The sequence below is a fragment of the Schistocerca gregaria genome, chromosome 7 (assembly GCF_023897955.1).
Source record: "Schistocerca gregaria isolate iqSchGreg1 chromosome 7, iqSchGreg1.2, whole genome shotgun sequence".
Lineage (NCBI taxonomy): Eukaryota > Metazoa > Arthropoda > Insecta > Orthoptera > Acrididae > Schistocerca > Schistocerca gregaria.
In genome coordinates this window covers 326623545-326643421 of record NC_064926.1, presented here as the reverse complement: position 1 = coordinate 326643421, position 19877 = coordinate 326623545, and the positions used below count along the sequence as shown (strand labels likewise).

At 41.7% G+C, this 19877-nt stretch overlaps 1 protein-coding gene across 2 annotated transcripts in view; it reads left to right on the top strand.

Moving 5' to 3' along the window:
* The window catches only part of LOC126282270 (mucin-2-like), a 237250-nt gene that overhangs the window by 190461 nt on the left and 26912 nt on the right, over positions 1-19877 (top strand). For both annotated transcript variants that reach the window (XM_049981882.1, XM_049981881.1), the window contains exon 7: positions 13677-13812. In XM_049981882.1, coding sequence (XP_049837839.1) covers positions 13677-13812 — 136 coding nt within the window. The remainder of the gene's footprint in view (positions 1-13676; positions 13813-19877) is intronic.

The following is a 19877-nucleotide window of genomic DNA, read 5'->3' as shown; positions in this document are numbered from 1 at the left end:
CTTGCCATTGCCAGTCTACATTTTATATCCTCTCTACTTCGACCATCATCAGTTATTTTGCTCCCTAAATAGCAAAACTCATTTACTACTTTAAGCGTCTCATTTCTTAATCTAATTCCCAAAGCATCACCCGACTTAACTCGACTACATTCCATTATCCTCGTTTTGGTTTTGTTGATGTTCATCTTATATCCTCCTTTCAAGACACTATCCATTCCGTTCAACTGCTCTTCCAAGTCCTTTGCTGTCTCTGACAGAATTACGATGTCATCGGCGAACCTCAAAGTTTTTATTTCTTCTCCACGGATTTTAATACCTACTCCAAATATTTCTTTTGTTTCCTTAACTGCTTGCTCAATATACAGATTGAATAACATTGGGGAGAGGCTACAACCCTGTCTCACTCCCTTCCCAACCACTGCTGTCCTTTCATGTCTCTCGACTCTTATAACTGCCATCTGGTTTCTGTACAAATTGTAAATAGCCTGTCGCTCCCTGTATTTTACACCTGCCACCTTCAGAATTTGAAAGAGAGTACTCCAGTCAACATTGTCAAAAGCTTTCTCCAAGTCTACAAATGCTAGAAACGTAGGTTTCCCTTTTCTTAATCTTTCTTCTAAGATAAGTCTTTGGGTCAGTATTGCCTCACGTGTTCCAATATTTCTACGGAATTCAAACTGATCTTCCCCAAGTTCGGCTTCTACAAGTTTTTCCATTCGTCTGTAAAGAATTCGAGTTAGTATTTTGCAGCTGTGACTTATTAAACTGATAGTTCGGTAATTTTCACATCTGTCAGTACCTGCTTTCTTTGGGATTGGAATTATTATATTCTTCTTGAAGTCTGAGGGTATTTCGCCTGTCTCACACATCTTGCTCACCAGCTGGTAGAGTTTTGTCATGACTGGCTCTCCCAAGGCCATCAGTAGTTCTAACGGAATGTTGTCTACTCCCGGGGCCTTGTTTCGACTTAGGTCTTTCAGTGCTCTGTCAAACTCTTCACGCAGTATCATATCTCCTATTTCATCTTCGTCTACATTTTCTTCCATTTCTATAACATTGTCCTCAAGAACATTGCCCTTGTATAGACCATCTATATACTCCTTCCACCTTTCTGCTTTCCCTTCTTTGCTTAGAACTGGGTTTCCATCCGAGGTCTTGATATTCATACAAGTGGTTCTTTTTTCTCCAAAGGTCTCTTTAATTTTCCTGTAGGCGGTATCTATCTTGCCGCTAGTGATATTCGCCTCTACATTCTTGCATTTGTTCTCTAGCCATCCCTGCTTGGCCATTTTGCACTTCCTGTCGATATCATTTTTGAGACGTTTGTATTCCTTTTTGCCTGCTTCATTTACTGCATTTTTATATTTCCTCCTTTCATCAATTAAATTCAATATCTCTTCTGTTACCCAAGGATTTCTATTAGCCCTCGTCTTTTTACCTACTTGATCCTCTGCTACCTTCACTATTTCATCTATCAAAGCTACCCATTCTTCTTCCACTGTATTTCTTTACCCCATTCCTGTCAATCGTTCCCTAATGCTCTCCCTGAAACTCTCTACAACCTCTGGTTCTTTCAAATTATCTAGATCCCTCCCCTTTAAATTCCCACCTTTTTGCAGTTTCTTCAGTTTTGATCTACAGTTCATATCCAATAGATTGTGGTCAGAGTCCACATCTGCCCCTGGAAAAGTCTTAGAATTTAAAACTTGGTTCCTGAATCTCTGTCTTACCATTATACAATCTATCTGAGGCCTTGCAGTATATACACTAAAATTTAGGCAAAGCTTACGGTAAGTTAAGAAGCACTAGTTTATTCTGGAGTAAATTAGAATGCCACTAAACTATATGATTTATGGAAACTGTGTACAACCGTTAAGCTACTGCTGATCTCCGCTCTGCTAAGAGGCTTGTGCTCTTAAATGCCAAATAATGCGAAAATTATTTTTTCCATTATTAGATAACACTTTGTCACTATTGCAACAATTTTCATCAAAAATAACGTTTATGTATTTAAATCCTTATTTATACATTGTGTGGACTTTTCTGTGTCCATTTATTGTAAAATGGAAACTTTTTCTTTTCAGCCATTTCGTTTCTCGTCTAGGAGAATGCTAATAGGAGGAATAGCAGGCCGTAGTGCAACCTTCACAGTCTGACACGAAAACAAAGGAACCACGAAGAAAAAAGTTTAAGAAAGCACAAAAGCGCAAAAACTATTACTGCGCATTGCGAGAATAAGTCAACTTTCGATGTTAACAGGCAATACCACAGTCCCCTGCCGCTGTGCGCTTGCGTAGTCTGTACCATACACATCTTAGAACTCTACACACTGAGCATAGGCAACTGATCATTCACGAACTGGCTGCTGATATACGAGGGTTGGAACTTAAATAGTGGCAACTGTTTATTCACAACCGATACAAAATAGTTACATGTTTGCACCTGTTACTGTCCTTCAAAGTAGTCACCAGCGTTGTGTAGAACCGGTTGCCAGCGATGTGGCAGGCGTAGTATACCGTTAGCAGAGCCTGTTCTGTCGATGGTGCGAATGGAGCGGTCTACTGGATGTCGAATCTCTGGGACAGCTCTGAAGCGAATGCCACGAAGTGGTTCCTGCATCTTCGGAATCAAATCAAAGTCACAAGGACTTAAGTCCGGGGAGTATGGTGGATGGTACAGTGCTTGCCAGTCCCATCGACCGAACAGAGCAGCCACAGCTTGCGCTGTAGGTGCCCGCGCATTATTGTGCAAAATGATGGGTGGGTTGCGCAGAAAGTGTCGCCGTTTCTTTTGCAAAGCTGGTCGCAGTTGATGGTCCAATACCGAACAGTAATACTGTGCACTGACGGTCTGCCGTGGAGGAATGTAATGCGTTAGGATAAAATCATCACAGTCGTACACGAGAACCAGCATAACATCTTTAGACCGCTCCATTCGCACCATCAACAGAACAGGCTCTGCTAACGGCACACTACCCCTTCCACTTCGCTGGCAACGGTTTATACACAACGCTGGTGACTACTTTGAAGGACAGTAACAGGTGCAAAAATGTAACTCTTTTGTATCGGTTGTGAATAAATAGTTACCACTATTTAAGCTCCAACCCTCGTACATGCAAGCACGTGGCGCGTAGCCACAACGAGTAGCCGATTTTGACCAGAAAGTCGCTCATGTAAAACGAGCTACACAGCAACTGGCAAAGGCGGCAGACTAGGAGTCTGGCCGCAAGGTTGTTCGAAATTTAAAATCTGGTCACATTTTTATAGTCTTCTGCATCAACTATTAACAATATAATCAAACAGTCCAGACTGCGTAAAATATTTTATTTTAAAAAGTCTCAGACCATCACATACTCCTTTCTGACCGTTGGAGCTGGTAGCATGGAGCACCAACTGCTCTTTGCTGCCATCTACATCCACATACATACTCCGCAAGTCACTGTATGGTGCACGGCGAACAGTACCACGTACATCTACTATTCGTTTCGTTGCCTGTTCAAAAAATGTTCAAATGTGTGTGAAATCTTATGGGAGTTAACTGCTAAGGTCATCAGTCCCTAAGCTTACACACTACTTAACCTAAATTATCTTAAGGACAAACACACACACCCATTTCCGAGGGAGGACTCGAACCTCCACCGGGACCAGCCGCACAGTCCACAACTGCAGCGTTTAGACCGCTCGGCTAATCCCGCGCGGCCGTTTCCTGTTCCACTCTCATATAGAGTGAGAGGGAAAACGCCTATCTGTACGACTCCATACGAACCCTAATTTCTCGCACCTTATGTTTGTGATCCTTACGCGAGATGTACGTTGATGATAGCAGAATCGCTCCGCAGTCAGCTTCAGATCCCAGTTCTCTAAATTTTCCCAACAGTGTTCCAAAGAACGTCACTTTCGCTCCAGGAATTCCCATTTGAGTTCCCAAAATATCTCTGTAACACAAGTGGCGTTCAATAAGTAATGCAACACTTTTTGTCTGAAAGGAAGTTGGTTTTATTCAGGATTTTTCAACATGATCGCCATTTAATGCGACGGTCTTACGCCACCTTACTAGGAGGGCCTGTATGCCCTCATGGTACCACTCCACTGGCCGGCATCGGAGCCAGCGTCTGCAACAATAACCTCCCCATTAACCACATACTGCTTCCTGTGGAGTGTATTTTTCACTGAGCCAAACAGATGGAAGCTCTTTATAGTCTTAGGTGGCAACACCCTCTTGAGTACTCCAACTGGTGGACAAGTATGTCATCACTACCAACAGAGACGTCCACTTGAGCAACGAGGTACTGCATTGTGAACTGTAGGTCACCTCAAATGTGAGTGTTCGCACGTTCCAACGTTGCAGGGGTCATGGCTGTGTGCAGCCGCCCAGCATGCAGGAGATCGGACTGCTCTGCGTAGTGTTGCTGTGATAATGACAGATGCCTCGCCCAACGACTCACCATGCCTTTGTTCAGTGCCAGGTCTCCGTTGACTTGCTGCAGGCGCCTCCGTATATCTGCGATGCTCTGGTTTTCCGCCGAAAGAAACTCAATGACAGCTCTCTGCTTGGAACTCACTTCCTTTACAAATGTCATTTTGAAGGCTACATATAGCGCTGCCACCAAGCAGAACTTCATGAAACTACAGGGGCTAAACAGAGGATATTCCACGATGTCCCTAAAAAAATCCTGCTTTTTTTCATCCGAAATAAGTCGAGAAAACAAAGGTATTGCATTACTTATTGAACGCCCCTCGTACCTAAAGTTGATCGTGCCAACACTAGCATCGCTGCAAAGAATCACAGTTCCTCGGAAAGAGACAACAATATTAATAGTATAAAAATATGTAATAATGACAATCATAGTGGCACATTTGTGGCGAAATTTAATCGGGTTGTAACAAGGAATTGTGATAAAATGAACATGATATGCATGCATGCATATATGCATGGGTCTATTGCAGTGAAGTCATAACGGGAACTAAATTTAAAATACGCATACACAACGATAAATAAATGTTCATTTCCTCATAGTATCTTATTATACCCCGGATACATAGAGTGGGGCAAATAAAAGTAGCCCAGTGAACAGAGTTCCAGGGTACGAAGAAACAGCAGAGTAACGGAAATATAGTACTAACCTGATTATAGAAGACGTTGGAAGTGACCATTCATCTCTTGGCACTTTTGGGCACTGGTCAGCAAGTTGCTGGAGGCGAATCGAAGCTGGACCGCTTGAATTGCTCCAGTCTCGTCCGAAATGTTCTTGAAGACTATGAGTGTTGTTGCGATACACCTTGAATTTGAGGGCTCCCACACGAAGTAATCGCACAAAAACAGATCAGGTGATCAAGGTGGCCAGCTAGGGCCTCGATCAGACTGACCTCTACTAACAACTCTTTCAGCACTTGAAGATTGTGTAAATGTGCTCCAAGGTTCAGCCAGCTGTATGGGCAGTCGTTCCATCCTGTTGGAAGTAACTGTAGTTCTTTCCCTCCTCCGTTAATGCAGCTACAAATGCTTTCAAAATGTTGGAAATGTAACGCGCTGAAGTCAGCGTCTGATGAAGGAAGATTGGACCAATAACGCAACACGCATACACTGCACACCAAACCCAAACCTTTTGATCATCCAGCGGTCTTTCTAGGAAATTACGTGGATTCTCTGCTGCCCAGAACCTCTGATTCTGTGAGCTGACATAACCACTCAGGTGAAATCAAGCTTCATCAGACATACAGAACAGTTCTATGTCCAAGCCATTCAATTTGATCTCAACAGTCACTCACAAAATTGGAGGCGCTGAGGAGCATCTGCTGGTTTTAATCATGAACAACAGACACTCAGTAAGGATGCATGTGTAGGTCCAGGCCTGAGGTGTACACATTCCGCTTTTAACCTGCCCTGCTTGCTTGTTAGCTAGATGGGCAGGCTTCCGCATGTTGCCAGCCTACTTTACTCCAAGCCAAGCTATGCCCAACCCAAGCAAGCTAAAGGAATCTTGCCTTCCTGCCTGTCTTCCCGCTGTGCTTCACTGCGTAGCAGGTATTTCTGTACGCTTTCATTATATTGTTATGAGTAGAGTATGGAAGCTGATGAAAAATTTTCTTTTTACCCGAGTATCACAACACGAGGCTCTAGAAAAATGTGTTCATGTTGGCTCATAGTGGGCCAGAAAACTGTAGATTTTATCTGTCCTCTTTTTCCTCTTCGGCTGATTATTTGTTTATTTCGATAGGAATGGTTTTCTCTGCAACTTCACCCTCTTCTCAATTCGTACCATCACCAAGTCACCTCTAATACATGTTTTCTGTAGCAAGTAGAACCGTCTCCGAAAGTCGATACCTTTTGCACTTAGGCCTAAGTACCTGAAAATGTCTATTATATCGCAACGTCAACTAAATAAGGCTTTGTATGTCTAGTTTCTGTGACCTTAGTGTGTTTCAGCCAAATATGACACCAATTATACCAATTTTAATTATTTTTTACAGGATGTGTATTAGGGGTTCGTTGAATTCATTCTAAGTGAGCAAAATAGTTCATTCTTAGCTCCCCAAATGAATTTTAGAAAACAAAGTTCATTTTTCAATTTAATCTAAAAAGTACCCGTCTGAGAAAATAAGCTTTAGTTTCATTAAGCCTTCTTTGCACTACGTTGCATACCACCAGACCGTGGTTTTTAATATCAACAGGGCCATGTTTTGTTACTGTTTCAATCAATGTTTGCCCTAAATTTAGAAAGTCTATATACTGCTACATGGCCTCAAGCCCTTAGCACACATTTCCACGCACTTTGCCCTCTTTCAAACTATTTATGGAGTGATGAAGCTGCTGATGAAGCTTACAAACACGTTGTTACATGATCGAGGTTTCTGAATGAGTGTTTAGTAACTTTCTAATTTGGCTTGCGAGAAACCTTCCGATTTATTTGAACCCGCTTTTCTCTTCCTGAACTTGGACACGATTTCGTGACTGGTATACAGGGTGGTCCATTGATAGTGACTGGGCCAAATATCTCACGAAATAAGCATCAAACGAAAAAACTACAAAGAACGAAACTCGTCTAGCTTGAAGGGGTAAACCAGATGGCGCTATGGTTGGCCCGCTAGATGGTGCTGCCATAGGCCAAACGGATATCAACTGCGTTCTTTTAAATAGAAACCCCCATTTTTCATTACATATTCGTGTAGTACGTAAAAAAATACAAATGTTTTAGTTGGACCACTTTTTTCGCTTTGTCACAGACGGCGCTGTAATAGTCACAAACGTATAAGTACGTAGTATCACGTAACATTCCGCTAGTGCGGACGGTATTTACTTCGTGATACATTACTAGTGTTAAAATGGACCGTTTACCAATTGCGGAAAAGTTCGATATCGTGTTGATGTATGGTATTCTGATCAAAATGCCCAATGGGCGTGTGCTATGTATGCTGCTCGGTATCCTGGACGACATCATCCACGTGTTCGGACCGTTCGCCGGATAGTTACGTTATTTAAGAAAACAGGAAGTGTTCGGCCACATGTGAAACGTCAACCACGACCTGCAACAAATGATTATGCCCAAGTAGGTGTTTTAGCTGCTGTTGCGGCTACTCCGCACATCAGTAGCAGACAAACTGCGCGAGAATTGGGAATCTCAAAAACGTCGGTGTTGAGAATGCTACATCAACATCGATCGCACTCGTATCATATTTCTATGCACCAGGAATTGCATGGCGACGACTTTGAATGTCGTGTACAGTTCTGCCACTGGTCACAAGAGAAATTACGGGACGATGACAAGATTTTTTGCGCGTTCTATTTAACGACGAAGCGTCATTCGCCAACAGCGGTAACGTAAACCGCCATAATATGCACTATTGGGCAACGGGAAATCTACGGTGGCTGCGACAAGTGGAACATCAGCGACCTTGGCGGGTTAATGTATGGAAGGAAGGATAATTGGCCCCCACTTTATCGTTGGCAATATAAATGGTGCAATGTATGCTGATTTCCTACATCATGTTCTACCTATGTTACTACAAGATGTTTCACTGCATGACTAAATGGCGATGTACTTCCAACATGGTTGATGTCTGGCACATAGCTCACGTGCGGTTGAAGCAGTATTGAATAGCACATTTCATGACAGATGGATTGGTCGTCGAAGTACCATACCATCGCCCACACGTTCACCGGATTTCTTTCCGTGGAAAGTTGACAGATATTCGCTATCGTGATCCACCGACAACGCCTAAAAACATGCATCAGCGCATTGTCAATGCATGAGCGAACATTACAGAAGGCGAACTACTCGCTGTTGAGAGGAATGTCACTACACATATTGCCAAATGCATTGTGGTTGACGGACATCATTTTGATCATTTATTGCATTATGTCCCCCCCCATGAACCATGGACCTTGCCGTTGGTGGGGAGGCTTGCGTGCCTCAGCGATACAGATGGCCGTACCGTAGGTGCAACCACAACGGAGGGGTATCTGTTGAGAGGCCAGACAAACGTGTGGTTCCTGAAGAGGGGCAGCAGCCTTTTCAGTAGTTGCAGGGGCAACAGTCTGGATGATTGACTGATCTGGCCTTGCAACATTAACCAAAACGGCCTTGCTGTGCTGGTACTGCGAACGGCTGAAAGCAAGGGGAAACTACAGCCGTAATTTTTCCCGAGGACATGCAGCTTTACTGTATGATTAAATGATGATGGCATCCTCTTGGGTAAAATATTCCGGAGGTAAAATAGTCCCCCATTCGGATCTCCGGGCGGGGACTACTCAGGAGGATGTCGTTATCAGGAGAAAGAAAACTGGCGTTCTACGGATCGGAGCGTGGAATGTCAGATCCCTTAATCGGGCAGGTAGGTTAGAAAATTTAAAAAGGGAAATGGATAGGTTAAAGTTAGATATAGTGGGAATTAGTGAAGTTCGGTGGCAGGAGGAACAAGACTTCTGGACAGGTGACTACAGGGTTATAAACACAAAATCAAATAGGGGTAATGCAGGAGTAGGTTTAATAATGAATAGGAAAATAGGAATGCGGGTAAGCTACTACAAACAGCATAGTGAACGCATTATTGTGGCCAAGATAGATACGAAGCCCACACCTACTACAGTAGTACAAGTTTATATGCCAACTAGCTCTGCAGATGATGAAGAAATTGAAGAAATGTACAATGAAATAAAGGAAATCATTCAGATAGTGAAGGGAGACGAAAATTTAATAGTAATGGGTGACTGGAATTCGAGTGTAGGAAAAGGGAGAGAAGGAAACATAGTAGGTGAATATGGATTGGGGCTAAGAAATGAAAGAGGAAGCCGCCTAGTAGAATTTTGCACAGAGCACAACTTAATAATAGCTAACACTTGGTTTAAGAATCATGAAAGAAGGTTGTATACGTGGAAGAACCCTGGAGATACTAAAAGGTATCAGATAGATTATATAATGGTAAGACAGAGATTTAGGAACCAGGTTTTAAATTGTAAGACATTTCCAGGGGCAGATGTGGACTCTGACCACAATCTATTGGTTATGACCTGTAGAGTAAAACTGAAGAAACTGCAAAAATGTGGGAAATTAAGGAGATGGGACCTGGATAAACTGAAAGAACCAGAGGTTGTACAGAGTTTCAGAGAGAGCATAAGGGAACAATTGACAGGAATAGGGGAAAGAAATACAGTAGAAGAAGAATGGGTAGCTCTGAGGGATGTAGTAGTGAAGGCAGCAGAGGATAAAGTAGGTACAAAGACGAGGGCTGCTAGAAATCCTTGGGTAACAGAAGAAATATTGAATTTAATTGATGAAAGGAGAAAATATAAAAATGCAGTAAATGAAGCAGGCAAAAAGGAATACAAACGTCTCAAAAATGAGATCGACAGGAAGTGCAAAATGGCTAAACAGGGATGGCTAGAGGACAAATGTAAGGATGTAGAAGCTTATCTCACTAGGGGTAAGATAGATACTGCCTACAGGAAAATTAAAGAGACCTTTGGAGAGAAGAGAACCACGTGTATGAATATCAAGAGCTCAGATGGCAGCCCAGTTCTAAGCAAAGAAGTGAAGGCAGAAAGGTGGAAGGAGTATATAGAAGGTTTATACAAGGGCGATGTACTTGAGGACAATATTATGGAAATAGAAGAGGATGTAGATGAAGACGAAATGGGAGATACGATACTGCGTGAAGAGTTTGACAGAGCACTGAAAGACCTGAGTCGAAACAAGGCCCCCGGAGTAGACAACATTCCATTAGAACTACTGACGGCCTTGGGAGAGCCAGTCATGACAAAACTCTACCAGCTGGTGAGCAAGATGTATGAGACAGGCGAAATACCCTCAGACTTCAAGAAGAATATAATAATTCCAATCCCAAAGAAAGCAGGTGCTGACAGATGTGAAAATTACCGAACTATCAGTTTAATAAGCCACGGCTGCAAAATACTAACGCGAATTCTTTACAGACGAATGGAAAAACTGGTAGATGCAGACCTCGGGGAGGATCAGTTTGGATTCCGTCGAAATGTTGGAACACGTGAGGCAATACTGACCTTACGACTTATCTTAGAAGAAAGATTAAGAAAAGGCAAACCTACGTTTCTAGCATTTGTAGACTTAGAGAAAGCTTTTGACAATGTTGACTGGAATACTCTTTTTCAAATTCTAAAGGTGGCAGGGGTAAAATACAGGGAGCGAAAGGCTATTTATAATTTGTACAGAAACCAGATGGCAGTAATAAGAGTCGAGGGGCATGAAAGGGAAGCAGTGGTTGGGAAAGGAGTGAGACAGGGTTGTAGCCTCTCCCCGATGTTATTCAATCTGTATATTGAGCAAGCAGTAAAGGAAACAAAAGAAAAATTCGGAGTAGGTATTAAAATTCATGGAGACGAAGTAAAAACTTTGAGGTTCGCCGATGACATTGTAATTCTGTCAGAGACGGCAAAGGACTTGGAAGAGCAGTTGAGCGGAATGGACAGTGTCTTGAAAGGAGGATATAAGATGAACATTAACAAAAGCAAAACGAGGATAATGGAATGTAGTCAAATTAAATCGGGTGATGCTGAGGGAATTAGATTAGGAAATGAGACACTTAAAGTAGTAAAGGAGTTTTGCTATTTAGGAAGTAAAATAACTGATGATGGTCGAAGTAGAGAGGATATAAAATGTAGACTGGCAATGGCAAGGAAAGCGTTTCTGAAGAAGAGAAATTTGTTAACATCGAATATAGATTTATGTATCAGGAAGTCGTTTCTGAAAGTATTTGTTTGGAGTGTAGCCATGTATGGAAGTGAAACATGGACGATAACTAGTTTGGACAAGAAGAGAATAGAAGCTTTCGAAATGTGGTGCTACAGAAGAATGCTGAAGATTAGATGGGTAGATCGCATAACTAATGAGGAAGTATTGAATAGGATTGGGGAGAAGAGAAGTCTGTGGCACAACTTGACCAGAAGAAGGGATCGGTTGGTAGGACATGTTCTGAGGCATCAAGGGATCACAAATTTAGCATTGGAGGGCAGCGTGGAGGGTAAAAATCGTAGAGGGAGACCGAGAGATGAGTACACTAAGCAGATTCAGAAGGATGTAGGTTGCAGTAGGTACTGGGAGATGAAGCAGCTTGCACAGGATAGAGTAGCATGGAGAGCTGCATCAAACCAGTCTCAGGACTGAAGACAACAACAACAACAACAACATTGCATTATGTGGCATTTACAGGTAATCACGCTCTAACAGCAATTCTCAGAAATGATAAGCTCACAAAGGTACATGTAACACATTGGAACAACCGAAATAAATGTTCAAACGTACGCATTTTAATTTAAAAAAACCTACCTGTTACCAACTGTTCGTCTAAAATTGTGAGCCATATGTTTGTGACTATTACAGCGCCATCTGTCACAAAGCGAAAAAAGTGATCCAACTAAAACATTTATATTTCTTCAAGTACTACAAGAATATGTAGTAAAAAGTGGGGGTTCCTATTTTTTAAAAACGCAGCTGATATCCGTTTCGCCTATGGCAGCGCCATCTAGCGAGCCAACCATAGCGCCATCTGGTTTCCCCCTTCAAGCTAGACAAGTTTCGTTCTTTGTAGTTTTTTCGTTTGGTGCTTATTTCGTGAAATATTTGGCTCGGTCACGATCAATGGACCACCCTGTATATTCCACGATTCTTAATTTCTCCTCTGTCTTCTTGAAGATTGGGTTGTTAATGTTGATGCTTCTAACGTTATGATAAATGAGCTGCAGTGAAACTATGTACATGAACATATTCCTGGACTGATAGCGCAACCTGTTGCCAGGTGCAGCAGGCTGAATGGGTCCCAAGAAGATTGCAGGCTTGTGAAAACCGAAGTTGGCTAGTTTAACTACACTGTTCATACACATGCACTCTTGTGTCCTCGTTTCGGCAGGTTGAGCTGCTTTAATGGTTGCGACGGAGATAGGGGAGGAAGGCTGGAAAGAGAATTTGTACCACCTGTGGAGAATTCGTCCGCATGATCAACGTGACATAGTGGTCTCTTGCAACAGCCGTCGATTTGACTTGGTAGGACTTTGAAGCATTTTCTGGTGAACTGCAGCCCCATTTTCTGGTGTGCGGGCACATTTCGTACTGTTTTTTGACTTGTTCAAAACAAATTATGTTTTACGCCATTTTTGGTCTAAACATTGCACAGCACTCTTTGACTGTCAATTTATTTATACTGGGTGATATGTTAATTATATACAGCTGATGTTCCTGAGACATATTGAGTCTCACCTTTATCTATGACAATGAGTAGGCTGCAGCAAAGAATTAAGTCTCCTGACTACTTTTTTTTATTTCCTTTTTGTTTGTCACTATTAGCGGAATTTGCTCTGGATGCACGTCACATAGCACCCCTTCAAGTTCATTGTTGAATACTTCACTCAGTTATTATTAGTATTACAAAAGGCATCCAGTTCTCTGATAGTACATGCTAAGCTATCGTGAAGGCTGCTTACTGGGCAGATGCATGAACCAGGATGCCACACTAGCACTGTGCCTACTGCAGGTGCAAGGGGCTACGCTAGTAGGCATTCCTCCATGAGACATTCCAAGTCGCTCCTCACCCCATTGATATTCCCCTACTAAACTTCCACGAGTACTGCCAGAGCTCTCCAGTATTGGAATAGCACCTTAGCAATGAGCGAAATGGGTTAATCCTGCCTGTATCTCAAGCATGGGTAATATCACGTACAGTTGATGCACCTGATAGTCCGTGTAGGGGTGGTACTCACAGTGCCAATGTGGAGTAACAGTCAGTGCACCTTCCTGGCAAGTGGGAGGTCTGGATTTGAATTAAATTTTAATTCTGACTTTGACCTACATCATTATTGTAGGAAAAGGTGAGACTCAATATGTCTCAGGAAAATCAACTGTGTATGATTAATATAACACCTAAACCCAAGGTATAGGCAGGATTAATCCCAAATACTGGATGACCTTTTGGTGTTGTTATTGTTGTGGTCTTCAACTTGAAGACCACTTTCATGCAGCTCTCCATGTTAGTCTACAGTGACAAGCCACTCAGAAAATCTGAATGTAGCAGGGCTAAAATACAGGGAGTGGAAGGTGAGCCACTGCTTGTACAGAAACTGCTTTAGCCTTACAGAATTAAGATAAAAACTTAAACTGGAATACTGTAAATTTATAACTCTGTCTTCTAAAAATATGATGACATTTATTTCAGGAAACGAAAGCTGATCGGCTACTGGCAGACAACAACGGATGTCGGAAAGACGGATGCGAGTATAATTGCTTACAACAACATTTCGGCTTTCAAGTTTCCTGACAGAATGCAAGTCTACCTAACTTGTAACATAGAGGTAAGACAAACTTGACATAAAGGCAAATTTTACTGAATTAATCTAGCTCTTACCTGTAGACTAACGGTTATCAAAATAATATAAACATCTGAATGAATAGTGAATTGTTACGATAGTTCCTTTGGCAGAGCACAGGCTTCAGATTCCCTACATTTTTTGCAACTCTGGTAGCCTGGATATCAATAAGGCCATGGGCAGAAATATTTCGAAACACATGCTATCGAGACAACCATAGCTGATCAATAATGTTCAAGTCAAGTGATTGGGTAAATAAGACCGAGTGCTGAAGTTCACTTATTTGCATTAACCCCTTCCACTAAAAAGGTACCAATGTCAAATCTGACAGTGTTGTCTTGCAAAATGAGTGCATTGTAAAAGAACACACTATGTACCGTACAGAACTCTTGGACATCTAAATTTTCCACCTGATCCACCATCATAATGCATCATTGGAATATAAAGTTCGTTTCACTCAATAATACTATAGACCGTTTATTGGCTATACGGTTTCAACAGACTACTCATGATCAGTAGCGTATAAACACTTCTTAGCTGTTGGCTGCATCAGACTGTGCTAGCAGTCAACTCACAGTCTTGTAATATCAGGCTAATAGGAATGTTAACTGCTATCATGTTTTTACACAGCAACTGGCTAAGCAGATGACAGTGACTAGTCAGTTGGAATCAGTATAGTTACTAAACAATTTGTATGATCATTGACTGAAATGATTATTATAGTTAAATATTCTGCCTGACAAAAAAAGTAAAGCACCCGAAAGGGGCAGAGAAAATGATGTGATGTTATTTTTATGATTAAAAACTGGAGTCCAGCTTACAAAGAATTTTGCAGCATGAGCCCACTTATCAGTATGATGTTGTACCCAGTCAAGTTTGGATGCATGCACTGGTTTGGTTGGAAAGAGTGTTATAACATTGCTGTATCCTGTTATGAGGTAAGCAGGCTCACAACTGTTGTAACTCGTCCTTGATATCCAGATACTGGCACTGGGATGGGCTTGATGTCTGATCTGGTCCCACAAATGTTCCACTGAGCAGATCTGGGGACCTTGTTGGTCACAGGAGTACCTCACTGTTATGCAGACAATTCACAGACACACATGCCATGTGTGGACGAGCATCTCCATGAGAGGTGAGGATGCAGGAGGTCAATGATACACTTTTGTGCTGTTCACTCAATCACCAGTAGCCGTGACCTTCAGTCACACTGCAGTTCCAGGAGTAGCTCTCTGTGCCTCTCTAAAATGTTGAAAGAATGAGCCCTCTCCCTAGTTTGCCACAATATATGCAGATGATGGTCATCCTGGATACTGCAGAACCACACTTTAGTATCAAACACAATCTGACATCATTCATCAGCAGTCTGTGCTTCCCAGTCATGGCACATCTCCATACACAGCCATTTGTGTTATGCTGGTAAAGGCAGCCCGAATGCGAGATGGTGATTCCCCAGTCCGGCTGCTGCTACTCAGCAACTGATGGTGCAGGATGACACTGAATGAGTCTATTACTTGTCCTCAGATAGCAAACACAGGTGTGACAATGTTCTCGGAGCACAATATGATGATCCTCAGAAACTTGATGATGAGTATGGAAGCCCACACATTCCCATATAGTCCAACATCAGAAGACTGACACATCTGAATGCCCTATAAATTGCTCTACCTGTCACAGGGAATTGGAACTCCAATCATTTACATACCAGCTGGTGGTATGTACTTGTACAAGTGACGTTGATATCCTGGTTGCTTCATGATTCTTGTCTGATAGTGCATAATGTGCTTACTAATGTTTGTTTCCAATAACATGACAAATACCAATCCTTTGGAGGATTCATGAATCTCTGCATGAAGAGTACTACACTGAAGACGAGAAAGGCATAATTCAATATTCATGGACAATGTTATCTGAGATGGAGTATGAGCTCAGATACGGCAAGTTTGAGATTGGCAATCAGATGGCCCAATTTCAAAGTTACGGCTCTGGAATACACCTTATTGATTTTAGGGAAATCATGAATAACTGAATCACAATGGCTGGATTGGGATTTGAGAGTTCAGTGCCTTAACAACAATTCCACTTAGCTCTATTGTTGTTAGGATTTCGCTGTTGAACATAATTAAAGGGTGTAACCCAAAAACCCACTAAGTGCCAAAATGTTATTTAGGAATTATATTAAAAAATATATCACAAGGGTTTAAATTTTAATATGAAATAAAAAGACAATTGTAGGCAGAATTTTATATTTAATTAATTTTATTGCATATTACATAAGCAGTATGAATTGTTAAAGTCAGGAATACTAAACACAGCCAACTGCTTATACCTTTTTACTCAAAAATCAACTAAGTGTCAAAGGTAGTTTCAGTCTGTACCAATACACTATTGAAAGAAACTCGAAGTACAAATCAAGCCCCACTAATAGGACAAAAGTCCTCATAAAATGGTCTGTATATTTCATCAAAATTTGGTGTCATTGATAATGAGTCTGCCTTTTTTCTTTGCTAAGTATTATTTTCCCTTCAGTTCCAATGAATAATATATTTCTCATGTCAGAAACCTCCACTCCCTTTTCTAGAATATTAACATTTTTGCAAGTTTCCAATTCACTGAAGGCATATTTCACTTTTATGACTCTGGGATTCTGTGCTGAGAAGCATACCATTGTTTCCTTTAGGAGCTGCAACTGTTTGGTTGTTAACCACGAACCTGCAGCACACAGAAATTGAAGAAATTTTCTTCTGTCAAAAACTTTAAATTTGTTAACACATGTAGCAGATCTTGCAGTATCATACAGGTCTTCAGGTACAAATGCCATTCGCAGCCTCTTCCTCTTCTCAAAGACCCTATCTCATGGCAGGCAGCTATAGTCAGATATTAAGAACATTTCTTCAGTGATGTCAGAGACTCCAAGTGACACAAGATAGACAAAAAGGAAGGTCATCATCCTGTTTTTATTCAGACGAACTATTGGTACATAGTAGACATAGCAACACAGCAAAGGTTACATTTTGCGATGAATATGTGACCTCTACTAACTACTGTTGTACATAGCTCTGGCAATGTTACATAGATACGTTGTAAAGCAAAGGTAATGTGTCTAAAAATGGCACATAGTAGATTTTTGGGTTATATTTTTCACCTGATAGGCCTGATATGTGACACTGATGAAGATTACCACATCATTTTATGTCCATCATTACCAAAATTGACCTTAGAGTAGGGGCTACAGCCTCATGGCTATGGGCTTTTAAAGTTCAAGCAGTATGTATCTTAAGCATGCAAGCTTTTGGTCAACCTGACTAATAATTTAATTTGTCCACATTCGAATTCGTGCACAGTGCACTGTACTACCTGAGTGGTTTGGTGATGACCTTTGCCTTTAGTTATGTATACCTGGTGTTTTGATGTCAATGAGATGTTGTGAGGTGCAGCTTCACATAAATGTCTCAGTGCAGGATGTACATCTTACTACCGGACAAGGAAATCACTCATGAATCTATAACTACAACTCCACAGACATTCAAGCTTCACCAGCATAATGAGTGGTTAGTGACATTTCTGGTACAAGAGTGTATCCAGCAAGTGCAGGGTAGGAGTGGGCCCTTCCCCCCTCCCAAACCTACAAAAATGAAAAATCTTTGCAAACTGAGCTTGCATTATGACCTACCACACAGACAAATCAGTATTGTTTGAAGATACAAAGAAGTCGTAATCAGCATTAACTGGTAACAAGTGTACCCAGAGCCATTACACTACTTCCAACATTATGTCAGACCTCCTTTCACCTGGTGAAATGCAGCAACTCAATATGGCATTGACTCAACAAGTTGTTGGAAGGCCCCTGCAAAAATACTGAGCCATTCTGCCTATATAGCTGCCCATAAATGTAAAAATGTTGCCAGTGCAGGATTTTGTGCACGAGCTGACCTCTTGATTATGTCCCATAAATGTTCGATGGGATTCATGTCAGGCAATCTGTGTGGCAATGTCATTTGCTTGAATTGTTCAGAATGTTTTTCAAACCAATTGCGAACAACAGTAACCTGGTGGCATTAATATTCCAACATTGTTTGGTAACACAAAGTCCATGAATGGCTGCAAATGGTCTCCAAGTAGCCAAACATGGCCATTTCCAGTCAATGATTGGTTCAGTTGGACCTGAGGAGCCAGCCCATTCGACATAAATGCAGCCTACACCATTATGGAGCTCCCACCAACTTGCACAATGCCTTGTTGGCAACATGGATTCATGGATTTCATGAGGTCTGTGCCACACTTGAACCCAACCATCAGCTCTTACCAACAGAAATCAGGATTCGTCATCTAGAGTCCAACTGAAATGGTCACGAGTCCAGGAGAGGTGTTTCTCGGCATGTTGTGCTATCAGCATAGGCACTGGCATTGGTCGTCTGCTGCCATAGCCCATTAATGCCCTATTTCACCACATTGTCTGACAGATACATTTGTTGTACACCCCACATTGATTTCTGCATTTATTTCACAAAATGTTGCTCTCTGTTAGCACTGACAACTACACAAATGCCACTGCTCTCTGTCATTAAGAGGAGGCCATCAGCCCATGAGTTCTTTGTGGTAAGAGCTAATGCTTGAAATTTATTTTTCTCAACACACTCTTGGACACTGTGGATATCAAAATATTGAATTCCCTAATGGTTTCAGAAACAGAATGTCCCATGTGTCTTGTTCCAAATACATCCTGCATTCAAAGGTCTGTTAATCCCCATCGCGTGGCCATAATCATGTCTAAAACTTTTTCACATGAATCACCTGAGTACAGATCACACGTAGATGCAATTGTTAATGATATTGTCATTTGAGCACCTTTGTGCTTCACATATCAAATTAGCTGACAAAATGAGAGTAGCAGCAGTTTTTAGTCAGGTTCATTTGCCAGTATGTATCTGTACAAGCTTCAGTTACTTGCATTTCTGTTGAGCCACTAGATTTCATGTCCTGCTTGTACATCTGTATCCGTACTCTGCAAACCAGTGTGAAATCCATGGTAGAGGGCACTGTATCACATGCTAGGCATTTTTCCCATTTCATTTGTGTATATATACATGAAAAAATACTGTAGAATGCTTTTTCACTGTAATTAGTCTAATATGTTCTTTGCATTTCCTTACAATATGTAAGGGACTGTGGACAATTCTTAAGACTCTTGGCTTAATACTCATCCTTGAAACTTTGTACCAAGGATCTTGCAAAATAGTTGGCCAATCTTTTCCTCCCCCCTCCCTGTTCATCTCCTTCTCCCCCTTCTCTCTGTCGACCTCCTGCTCTCCCTTCCCTTTTCATCTCCTGCCCTTTCCTTTCTGTCTGCATATCCTCCTCTCCTCTCTCTCTCTCTCTCTCTCTCTCTCTCTCTCTCTCTCTCTCTCTCTCTCTCTCTATCCATCTCCTCCTCTGACATTCCTTTGTCCATTTCCTCCTCATCCCTGTTCATCTCCACCTCCCCCTTCCCTCTGCCTATCACTTTCTCTCCCTGTGTCTATCTATCACCAGGTTCTATCTATCTCCTATTTCCATTCTGTCCATCTCCTTGTCTCCCTTCTCTCTGCCCATCTCCTCATCCTCCTAATTGTGCCTGTCTCCTCCTTCCCCCCCCCCCCCCTCCCCCCAACTGTACATCTCCTCCTCCTCCATTCTCTATCCACGTTATCATGTTCACCCAGTAGGAGGCTTGTGGTCCTTAACCCTACAATGTTTCTTTCCAGAATGTAACTGATATGTGTACCAAATTTGATTGGAATCATTCCAGGATCTAAGGATGAGGTTTTTACCTCTGGCTTTTCCCACACATGCTCATGTCAAATATATTTCACAAATATTACACGCGTTTGTACACATATTTTACCTGTATGTATAGCGAATTTTACAGTGCAGTTTTATTTTCATATAGCTCAATGCTTATGACGTGCTCTCTCCTGATCAACGTGCTACACAGTCATGTAATTTTGCAAGTACATCAAATGTTTAATGTGGTTGCTCTATGTGATACGTGTTGTGAACAGTGTAAGTAG